The sequence below is a fragment of the Hydractinia symbiolongicarpus genome, chromosome 8 (assembly GCF_029227915.1).
Source record: "Hydractinia symbiolongicarpus strain clone_291-10 chromosome 8, HSymV2.1, whole genome shotgun sequence".
NCBI lineage: Eukaryota > Metazoa > Cnidaria > Hydrozoa > Anthoathecata > Hydractiniidae > Hydractinia > Hydractinia symbiolongicarpus.
Window position 1 is genome coordinate 22421624 of NC_079882.1, and position 12503 is coordinate 22434126.

Genomic DNA, 12503 nt, shown 5'->3' on the forward strand with positions numbered 1-12503 from the left:
AGAAACGAACAAACGAACAAAGAAACGAACAAAGAAACAAACGAACAAGCAAACGAACAAGCAAACGAACGAACGAACAAACGAACGAACAAAGAAACGAACAAAGAAACGAAAAAGAAACGAAAAAGAAACGAAAAAGAAACAAAGAAACGAACAAAGAAACGAACGAACAAATGAACAAAGAAACGAACAAAGAAACGAACAAAAAAAACGAACAAAGAAACGAACAAAAAAAACGAACAAACAAACGAACAAACAAACGAACAAACAAACGAACGAACAAAGAAACGAAAAAGAAACGAACAAATGAACAAAGAAATGAACAAAGAAACAAACAATGAAACGAACAAATGAGCAAAGAAACGAACAAAGAAACAAAGAAACGAACAAAAAAACGAACAAAGAAATAAACAAAGAAACAAACAAGGAAACGAACGAACAAATGAACAAAGAAACAAACAAACGAACAAAGAAACGAACAAAGAAACGAACAAAGAAACGAACAAACGAACACAGAAACGAACAAAGAAACGAAAAAACAAATGAACATAGAAACGAACAAAGAAACGAACGAACAAACGAACGAATGAACGAATTAAAATTGGATCTTACTATCTTGGTCGGTCATACTGTAAATTGGATCAGAAACAACACCCATACCACCATTATTTTGTGCAAATGTAAGTATTGTATAATTCCAATATTCATGTAAACCAAAATATTCAACTTCCCTGGACAATGATTCATTATAAAAAGTTGCGTTTGATATAAGGTCTGCTATACTGACGTTTTCTCTCACAACATCGTGATAAATCTCTGTTTCTAACAATACCAATCCATAAAACTGCAATTCGCCTGATAGACAGGGACGAGATAAGGCATCAAATGTGAGTTTAAGAGATGTTGAACTTGTATTAAAAAGCTTCACATTTGAGGGTGGACAAAAGGGAGAATGTTCTGCAGTACGGAATTCAATGGTTAGATTTTCATTACTACAACCTTCGTCACTGCAAGCTCTTCCTGTCATTGTATAATTTGTGTAATAATAAACCGAACGTAAACTGTACATCATCTTCGAAGACGCAACAGGATATCTAATTTCTTCACAGTCAAGGAAAACATTTATGAGGTATTTCCAATATTCTTCTTCCTCAAGAGTATGGGAAATATTAAGTATAAGCGTTGTGTAGTTGTCCACCCAGTCGAGTGATTTATACATGATTTCGTAATATCTAATCACTGTATGTTCGTTTTGGAGTCTAACGTCACCAATACTTATGTTGATTGACGTAAGGTCATTCGGCATTGGAGGTCCAAATGTTATGTTTAGGGTTTGAATGCGTCCAGGCACTATAAAAAGAATTATAAACTTATTATTATTAGCTCTAATTGATCGAAAAAGTTGCATGCAAAAAGAAAAAAAAAGTGCAACAAACCTGTTCTACCGAACGCGAAACAGTATTCATTCTTAACATTTTCTCCAATATAGTCATTGAATGCCCATATTGAAAATTTATACGGCATCATAGGGTTATCCACGTTTGAATGATTGAGTGAAGAAACATTTTTACTATCGGTCGCGAGTGTAATATTTAGGCTTCCTTCTGGAACGGCAAGGGAGGGAAACATTGGAAAGATGTACAATTTGTATCCATTTAGAATGTAGGAATTGTATATATCAATATCATCAGGCAACAAATCCCATGAAATCTTAACAGTCGTCGAATCTATCAAAGTGATGTTTGTTACGTTAGGTGCCATTTCAGGAACTACAAAAGAAACATTTTAAAAATAAACATTTTTAATGAGCGCTAGCATAATTTTATCCTAAATCTAACGGTAGTACATGTTCATTAATACACCACATGGTTTTAAGACGTACCGCTTTGACCACTGCGTTCTGAATACCCTGGTGTCAAAGCACCAAGCCCATCCTTGTTCACAGTTCCAAGAAAAAAGCGGTATTCAGTGAAAATACCAGTGTTGGTCAGTATGTATTCCGTGGCTGTTGTATTATCAATTGAATCGAAGAGGGTTACATTATCTTCGACAGGGGTTCTTGCGTAAAATAGTTTAAAACCATAAAAAGTCGGTGAATTCCAATATTCCATTGGGTACGTATTCCAAGTAAGTCGAATTGAAGTTTCGTTATGCGGTAGGACGCTGATAAACGATGGCGGAATGATGTTGGCTATAAGATGGAAGCAGGAAGGAAAATTACAAACTGGCAAAACTCACAAAATTGACATTCAATATTATAATTAATTAGGTTTACATAACACTTGCCTGTGGAGGGTGTTATTATGACTTGTGTCTCGCTTGTTGGGCTAAACCCTTCATGCGTGACAGCGTATATCTGCAAATTATAACTTCGGTAAGTAATAATATCCGTATACAAAAATGTAGAACCTCCAGTTAAAAAATATCTGCGTTCCACGGTTTGTTCTACACCTGAGCTAACATATTGAATGGAAGCTTTCACTAAAAATCCTTTGTGATAACGCCTCACCAAGGTGTCAGTATTGGAAATATTAAACTGCATAGTGTACGCGTTCAACATTCCCACTGTGAAATTCGGAGCTGTGTGGTGAACTAAAAGAAAAAGGAAAGAACGACTGTAAATTACGCAGACTTTCAAAATACTTCCGTTGCAATTTTTTAATAATAGTTTCATAACTTGAGTTTTAAATTTAGAACTTTATAGAAGTCACTGTGACATTAACTTGACGTTATATTTTGTGGTTATGCTTACTTATTCCAAGGGATATACACTGTCTATTTTTTTCAGAAGGAAACCAAAGTTAAAGATCATTTTCTGCTTTAAAAAGAGATCGCAGTGTCCTGCAATGCATTAATGTTAGTACTGGCTGCAATGCGTCAAGGTAATCTGGCATGACTTACGTCCTACTGTCGTCTTTGTTCTTTCTATTTCACAATAGCGAAAATTTTTTTTATAACTCGTCTTTCCCACAAACGCATCTGCGCTATAAGTGTTAAAATAGTTACGTATGGTCACGAAAAGGTACGCATTGGTTGTATCGTTTTCTCCCATCCTGAAAAAAACCCCAAAAACATGAATAAATAGAAGTTTCACAGATTTTTTTTTTCACAAAAAAGAAGAAAAACAAAAATAAAAAATAAAAAAGTAAATAAACGAATCTTCTTACGAGAAACGCGCTGTATTAACAGCATAAACCGACGACGATTTTGCCCTAGCAAATGAACCAACCTGAAACAAAAGTCGATATTATTTAATCAATATGGGAAAACCTCTCACAAAATCATTGAGTGTAATTAAACATTAAAGCCCTTGTTCTAAATTCTCAATGCTTGTCTAGGTATAGCTTAATGACATGTTTTTAAATTAACAGTAAAGACAGAAACTGTACCAGTGGAGGAAAGTGAAACAATAATTTACACACACTCACCAAATCTTCAATATATTCTGAAACATCCTGATATTTCAAAGAGAACGGATCTTTAAGATCATCATGCCACAGCGTGGTGTTGCAAGAGACAAACAGCTCGAATTGCGGGTAAACGTTGACTGAATGAAAACATTACAATCAGTCAATGATGAAGTAAAATATTGTTTACATGGCAGATAAATTAGATAAAAACCACTGTTGGATATTTTGCAATAGATTACAAAAACTCATCTTCAAAGTACTGATATATCAATTAATTCAATTTTTAATCAGCCATACCCAATAAAAAAGATAAAAATCATTTACCGACGGTTCCTTAAGTATTTGTCAGACGGATATACTTTTGGGTATTGGTCGATTGAGACAATATCACCCCAATTGTTTAAATGCGTATAAAAAGAATTCTAATTGGGTATTGCAACAACAGGATATAGCCACTTCAGTGTAGGAAACACTTTTATCTATGTGGGTCCTGTGTTCGGAAGATATACATTAAATATACACCGGTATTACCTACCCAATTTCCCTCACATGGCATGGGTTGACCCGTAGCTGTGGCAAAGGCACTTGCTAAACATGCCCGCGCTGTGGACCGAACCACAGACCTTGTGATTGCGAAGCGAACTCAATAACCACAAGGCCACGTGCCACAAAGGTACGTATTCTAACATGAGCTAGTGCAAAACGCTTTTGACAAAAATATCTGCAAAGGATATTGATACTAAAACATTGGTACGATCAGGTAGTGGCTGTGTGAAATACATCATTAAAAAATCAAAGCTTTTGTCAGCTATGAGAAGGTGTGTTTAAAAAAGCAGCATTACTGATAGTAGCGTTGTTAGACATCGGTCCCAGTGCTCTTTAGGAAAAAAACTGAAATTTATTAAAACAACTTTGTCATAAGCGTCATCCGTAAATAACAATCATTCGCAAAAATTAACACCCCGAAATGTCTTTGACCCGCAAAATTAGTACCACATCGTCATTTCGATGACGTACATTAATAAATCAATTTACACATAAAATTATTTCATGTACTATATAGTATTTAGATGTTTGTTTTGTTGAAAATTCATTCTTTAATTAATCTAGTTTCTTTCAAGAAAACTATTCTGTCACAACGAAAATCCTATTACTATTAGACATCTATTGAAGTTGATATAAATTTGAAAATTTATAATACCTGAATTTACCACTTCTGATATGCCAATCCAGCCTAAAAACAGATTTTACCATTCCGTCAAAGGTGTTAAAAATTGTAATTACACATCAGAAATATACAATAGAGGACTCCGTCAGCTTTTAAATATGGACAAAATGTGAAAAGACCAATACTCTGAGGGTAAAAAAAAACATCATTTGCGCCAGGTGGACAGGATTTAAGATTTGCTAGTGACATTTTCTAGCATGCTTGGATAACGATAGAATCAGCGAAATTCGAGGTGAATGATTGTGCTGACGTCAGCAACAACTATCACATTTTAAAAGTATAGATTAAACCATATTCGGTCGGGAGTATTTCGAACATATTATGACCGGGGGGATCACCCCCTCCAACTTTTGACAGGCTTGTTTAATTAAATTAAACTTGGCACACTTTTACTAGGTCACAAAAGAAACAAAAATAGCAACAATAAATTTTCGCTTATGTCAGCACATTTTCTGTCACGTCATCGGAAGTTTGAAATTTGTCTAATATCACTATTACATTCTGTTTAAAGTTTCTGATAGTCAAACAAAATCTATTTAACATATTTTCTGGTTTTTCACATAGTTCCCCGATATTTCGTCAAAATACAAAAAATCCGCTAATCAGGTATTCGGGTAATCACGTAACCAAAATTCTGAGAAAGATTTCCCTCGACAAAATAAAGTTGTCTTGTAAATTTAAGCCCTTAGAATAATCCTAACGAAAGTTATTATATTTTCCAGATTATCCGTACCGAATAGGGTTATTCAAATAGTCCAACATCCTAGGATCTAGCTCTGTTTTAAGCATTAACCAGTGAACTTGACAATTTTAAAATGCGTAAGTCTAATATAGAAATTGTGGCGGCGAAATTCGAAATAATAATGTCTTGCTTCAATAATCTTGTCCATGATTGTAGCTGACAGAATAATATATTTTAATCGCATAACAGAAAAAGTGTAAAAGTCGCATATTACTATTATTCCAAAAATTGATTGCTATTTTCCTTCGACAAAAACGCTACTTTCACTCAAAACACTAACACTACCACAGCAATATAGAAAAGACTTTACCTAGATTTCGTTTGGATAGAACATCATAAAATTTGTTTTTTAAATCTTCCGTTCCCATCTGCCATTTCTCCAAAAAGATCTCATCGATACAAATTTTTGAAACATTACCAAAGGATAATTCTGCATTACTAGACAACGCAGTAGACTCGTCTTCACAAATGACACCAGACGAGACATCCAGTCCATTAATGGTCACATATTCCAGCCGATGAGAAGCGACTTTTACGCTGAAATATATCCACGCCTTCAATGATAAGGTAAACTGTTTGATGCATAGCCTAACATCTGATTCCCATCTTATCTCACCTTCAGCAAATCCTGGATTTGTAAGCGTAAAATTACCGTTAAGAGCAAAATTGCCGAATCTGAAAAACGTTACATATCTATCGTCTCTGTCTTCTTCGATGTACAGTGAAAAGGTTAGCACAAAGCTCACACATTCTTCTAAGTCAAGCATGCAACTTTTCGTTAAGGTTGCAATGATGGCATTGGTATCATTAACACACAGCGCAAGATTTACTGGGGACTTTTCTTTGTATGTCTGCTCAATTTCGTCGTTTAAAGATGTATCAAACGTTCTCTCAAATAGGATGTTTTGGAAAAACCTGTCCGTTAAGACTAAAATAAAGAAAAGAGGAGTGTGTTCACATTTTATTTCTCCCAATAACATGACAAGTGACAATTTAAACATCAATAAAACATTAGATAACCTAAATGCATACCGTTTCTACAGGTTAATTTGCTATGATATCTTTCCAAAACTGAATTGCACACACAACCTCCTTTAAGAGGGCTACATAAGCTATTTTGATGACATTGATGAGGACACCATACGTTATCTAAAAGAAAATCTCCGTAAATACATTTAGGTATTTGTATAATATACTATAATATTCAAACTAGGTGTTTAAAATTACTCTTACCTAACCTATCTGGACAGAGCTCGAATGCTTCAACATGCTTCGATGACAGACTCTCATTGTAAAATTGAAAACAAGAAATCAATCCCTCATAAAAAACATTGAGTGTTTGTCCAAGATTTGCTGGTTCTCGAAAGAAATAAACATTCTCAGGAAATGGTATAATTTCTGACGCTTCTAATGAAACAACTTGATGGTCAATCTAAACAGAATGACAACAGTATACCATAAATCTTAACTTGAAAGTACAAATAGAAGCATAGATTTTATTTGTAATCAACGTACACTAAACTATGTGAAAACAAATCTTACTGTATTATTGACATAAACAGACAGTTTTTCATTTGCATATACAATTGCAAGATACGTCCATGTGTTGTTCACAAAACTCCACGAGGATGTGTATATATCTACATCGTTACATCTAAATCAATAAACAACTTTAAAAAATAGTATTTTCGAACTTGGATTGTCTGCCTTGTATAGAATTAATTTAAGACAAGCATATAACCAATCCGCATATAAAAACAACGATATTAATATTCTTACGCCAGGATCAACTTGTCTTCAGCTAATTTGATTTGCATCACATTTTCTCCTGTTTTTCCAAACTGCGAGAATATTACTGGTTCAAGTGGTAGGTAGAATTTAAGATGAAACAAAACAGAGAATTGAGAAGTGACATCCGCACTCATGTTTCTTATTTCTTCAGCTTGCAAGATGGCAGAATTGCTATCCTTCACAACTTTCAAGGCGTGCATTGGATACATAAATTTGTCTGAAGTCCATTCACTTAACAATGTCTCAAAGTGAGTTAAATCTTTTTCATATAGGCCATAATCTTTAGTTGTTTTCTTGAAAGGGTACAACAGCTTTGGTTGTGGAAGACCATATTCTCCAGACTTTGCTATTGCTGGTAGACCAGCTAAATATAAATTTATAAATTAGAAGTAAAGCGTAAACATTTAGCTAACCTAAGTTGCAAAGTAAAACAATGAGAAGAAATACTTACATGAACCGAAATCCAACTCAGACGCTTCAATTGAGTCAATGGCTATATCAGCATGTCTACCTGTTTGTCCAAGGACAATAAAATGCATCTAAAAAAATGTTGATTGCATTCATTTATACCAGTAAATAGAAATTTTCTATAAATACTTTCTTGGCTATACGGAAGACCATGTTTTTTAAAAAAGTGTTGTGCAAAATCAATCATGTAAAAATTTTAGATTGTTAGCAAATTATTATCAACATTTTCGCAGAATATACATGGAATTATAGCGAAAATTCGATGTCTGTTAACCGTAAATGATTGACTATACATTGGAATTATCGCGAAAATTCGATGTCTGTTAACCGTAAATGACTGAATATACATTGAATTATAGTGAAAATTCATTGTCCGTTTCCCTAAAATTGCTGACTAAATAAACATGACGTAAATTTAGTAAGAAACCCTAAACCAAGTACGCATTTATAGCGGAATTAAATTTTAAAATTTCTAACAAGGTTGCCGGGTTCTCGTTTAGTCGTTTACAGTACGTGAACATTAAAGATACTTTTAAGTTCATGATAGTTTAGTAGGCGACGTTTCGGGAGATCCTTCTCCCATCATCGGGCAAAGTAAAATGATGTTGAGCATGTATTTATATAATTGCAGAGGATCGAAATTCATAAAAATTAACCAATCAGAAACGAGCTGATAATTACAGTTAATTACGGTAGTTAACATTTTCGGACCTAGATGTAGGTAACTACTTCTTCTGTAGGGCTGGTAACCAAATCTCAGGAAGTTGATACGAGATGGTGTTTATGTGTTTGTTACGTGCTACACTGTTGATGGTTTCTTTAATCTTCCTGGCCGTTGTTCTGGATTCTCTGTCAATGATTTTCTTCTCATCCCAATTAAACCGATGACTTCTGCTCCAGCTGTGGTCCGCAATTTCGTTTTTCTTTACATCTCCGTTTCTCACTGCGCACATATGTTCTTGTACTCGTTGCTTAAACTTTCTTTTTGTTTCGCCTATGTACACTGCATCACAATCTTTACACGGGATTTCGTCAACAACATTGCATTGTTCTACCAGGTTTAATTTGTCTTTTGGTTTAGACAAAGTGCTTCTTAGGGTGTCTTTAGAGTTAAGAATGCATTTGATCTTGTGTTGCCTTAAAACTCGACGAAGGATCTCGCTAGTACCTGGTACAAAGGGTAGGAATGCTGATGCGATGAAATCCTCTGATGTTTTCTTGTTGTCTCCGTTGCATCTTCTCTTCATTTTATTTTCTACTTGCGTGATGACTTTATGACTGTATCCATTTGCGATTAATGCATTTCTTACACGTCGAATTTCTTCTTTCCTCTCCTGTTGGTCACTGACTACGCTGTTGGTACGATTCAGTAATGAAGATATGACACTTTCTTTGCAAGATTTCTGATGGTTTGATTCGAAGTTAAGGTACTGGTCAGTGTGTGTTGGTTTACGATACACTGAAACTGAAATGGAACCATTCTTGCGTTTGACCAAAGTGTCCAGGAAAGCGATACTTCCATCGTGTTCAAGCTCAACAGTGAATTTGATTTGTCGATGTAGGCCGTTGATGTGTTCATGGAACTCTTCTAGATGAGATCTTTTGATTATGGCGAATACGTCGTCAACAAATCTTTTCCAAACCTTTGAACGTCTGTCTGATGTGAGTAATGCTGTTGTCTTGTGTGCTTGCATGTATATTTCTGCGACTACTGATGATGCAGGGCCTCCCATGACAACTCCGTCTGTTTGAGTGTAGAAGTTCTTGTTAAACAGATACCATGTTTTGGTTAGAACAAGTTCGACCAAACGCAGAAAATCCGGTACTGGAATCTTCGTCTTTTCACCGAATGCAGCATCGTTTTCAATAAGGTCTTTAATGATGTTTAGGGTGTCTTTTTTGGGAATATTTGTGTAGAGTGATGTGACATCAAATGATACCATGCATTCGTCGTCTGCTATCTTTATTCATCTGATGTATTCCGAAAATTCTTTTGAGTTTTTGCTGTGGTCACTTGCTGTAAATTTGCTGAGGATAGAAGCAACAAATTTTGATAAGTTGTATAACGGTGTAACGGTGTTCCATGAACACATCAACGGCCTACATCGACAAATCAAATTCACTGTTGAGCTTGAACACGATGGAAGTATCGCTTTCCTGGACACTTTGGTCAAACGCAAGAATGGTTCCATTTCAGTTTCAGTGTATCGTAAACCAACACACACTGACCAGTACCTTAACTTCGAATCAAACCATCAGAAATCTTGCAAAGAAAGTGTCATATCTTCATTACTGAATCGTACCAACAGCGTGACCAACAGGAGAGGAAAGAAGAAATTCGACGTGTAAGAAATGCATTAATCGCAAATGGATACAGTCATAAAGTCATCACGCAAGTAGAAAATAAAATGAAGAGAAGATGCAACGGAGACAACAAGAAAACATCAGAGGATTTCATCGCATCAGCATTCCTACCCTTTGTACCAGGTACTAGCGAGATCCTTCGTCGAGTTTTAAGGCAACACAAGATCAAATGCATTCTTAACTCTAAAGACACCCTAAGAAGCACTTTGTCTAAACCAAAAGACAAATTAAACCTGGTAGAACAATGCAATGTTGTTGACGAAATCCCGTGTAAAGATTGTGATGCAGTGTACATAGGCGAAACAAAAAGAAAGTTTAAGCAACGAGTACAAGAACATATGTGCGCAGTGAGAAACGGAGATGTAAAGAAAAACGAAATTGCGGACCACAGCTGGAGCAGAAGTCATCGGTTTAATTGGGATGAGAAGAAAATCATTGACAGAGAATCCAGAACAACGGCCAGGAAGATTAAAGAAACCATCAACAGTGTAGCACGTAACAAACACATAAACACCATCTCGTATCAACTTCCTGAGATTTGGTTACCAGCCCTACAGAAGAAGTAGTTACCTACATCTAGGTCCGAAAATGTTAACTACCGTAATTAACTGTAATTATCAGCTCGTTTCTGATTGGTTAATTTTTATGAATTTCGATCCTCTGCAATTATATAAATACATGCTCAACATCATTTTACTTTGCCCGATGATGGGAGAAGGATCTCCCGAAACGTCGCCTACTAAACTATCATGTTCAAGAAATGATAAACTTTCCACAGTAATATGAATACTGAACAGACAAACCGAAATATTATCTTCAATAACTTTTATGTTCCTTGGGTTCAAATAAATCATAAAAAAACCTACTCGAACAACTTAAAGTAGTGAAACGCTGATAGATATAACTGTTACTAATATCACTAAAACACTAGATTCCATTGTTTATGCTAATCCCTTAAGCGATCACGATCTTGTTGGCGTAATGCGTAAGATGCATGTGAAGAAATTACAAGAATTATGATAAAGAAGAATTCAAAGCAAGTTTACGCAACGTACAGTGGAAGAACTGTTTATCACAAGCAAGCATGAACGCTGCATGGGATTTATTTTAAGATTACGTCATTAGAGTGATTAATGCTCATGCCATAAAAATTTGAACGGAAAGTTCGTGGAGATGATAACCCCTGTATGAAAAAAGATGTCAAATTAAAATTGAATACACGTGACTACCAACTTCAAAAAGCTAAACGTACTAATGCCGAAGTCGATTGGTCTGTTTATAAAAAAAACGCGAAACATTGTAACAAATACCATTCGTCACGCAAAATCGAACCATGTACGAAATTTATTTAAAGGGGATAATAACAGTCCAAAGGACTTTAGGAATTGGATTGAAAAATCCAATTAAATCCAATCAAGAAAGAAGATAAAAACTCAAGTAGATGTTTTAAAGTTGACGACACAATATGCATTTCTAACACATTCTGTTCGTCTTTCTCAACTATTGGTCAGATTTGTCACAGAAGATACCTTCTCGTTCAAGTTCTGCATGGAAAGTATTTCATTGCTTTAATTATTTAACGTGTTTTACCCTCTTAAAGTTGCATTAAACTTCAAATTCGTTACTGTAATAATATTGAAATCAATTAAAAGTTCCAAAGCGTCTGGTGCGGATGATATTCCTGGTTCGTTGATTACGATTCCTGGTTCGTTGATTACGATGCAGCTGAAGAGCCCCTTTCGTTGTTATTAAACATCAGTTTTAAAGAAGGTATGTCTTCCGACAGCCGAGGAAACTGCGAAAATAACACCTCTGTATAAATCTGGCGAAAGAAACTGTTTTGACAACTATAGGCCGATATCCGTTTTGACTTTCTGTCTAAGGTTTTTGAAAAAATAGCTCATCAAGAGATTGCAGACTATTTGGAGGACAACGATCTATTAACTCCTTCCCAATATGGCTTTCGTCACAATAGGTCTACCAAACGCGCATTATCGAAATTAGTAGATCACATACGCAACAATATTTTTCGAAAGCATTTGACAATGTCAACCATGCATGTTTATCACAAAAATTGCCGTACTATGAGATTGACGGTGTAGAGCAAAAATGGTTGTGTGATTAATTATTGAAATGCAAACAGCTAGTAGTTTTTGATGGAATAAGTTCGAATACAGAGAGCATAACTCACGATGTACCGCAAGGTTCAATACTAGGACCTCTCCTATTCCTGGTCTTAGTAAACGACCTTCAACAGCAAATAAAGCTTTGCTCTCTGTTGATGTATGCTGATGATTATATTTCTCCGATAAATAAACTGCTAACATCGAAAAGCGTTTAATCGAGGAAGCTGAAATTGTTGAAAGATGGGTAAACGATAACTGTTTTTTGTTAAATAAAAGAAAAGGAAAAACTGAGCTTATCTTATATGGTTCTCTTCATTCAAACAACCAAAATGTTCGATCAAAATCAATAATATTGAACTAAACCAATCTGATTC

The 12503-nt window shown here is 35.2% G+C and overlaps 1 protein-coding gene across 1 annotated transcript in view; it reads right to left on the minus strand.

The window, feature by feature from the left end:
• Positions 1-12503, minus strand: part of LOC130655868 (uncharacterized) — a 60732-nt gene that overhangs the window by 12814 nt on the left and 35415 nt on the right. Inside the window, exons 22-35 of the mRNA XM_057458683.1 lie at positions 7623-7710; positions 7160-7535; positions 6923-7034; positions 6614-6812; positions 6413-6529; positions 5691-6308; positions 4612-4644; positions 3429-3547; positions 3168-3229; positions 2902-3053; positions 2287-2592; positions 1883-2191; positions 1437-1769; positions 613-1350 (exon numbers count right to left, since the gene is read on the minus strand). Coding sequence (XP_057314666.1) covers positions 613-1350; positions 1437-1769; positions 1883-2191; positions 2287-2592; positions 2902-3053; positions 3168-3229; positions 3429-3547; positions 4612-4644; positions 5691-6308; positions 6413-6529; positions 6614-6812; positions 6923-7034; positions 7160-7535; positions 7623-7710 — 3562 coding nt within the window. The remainder of the gene's footprint in view (positions 1-612; positions 1351-1436; positions 1770-1882; positions 2192-2286; positions 2593-2901; positions 3054-3167; positions 3230-3428; positions 3548-4611; positions 4645-5690; positions 6309-6412; positions 6530-6613; positions 6813-6922; positions 7035-7159; positions 7536-7622; positions 7711-12503) is intronic.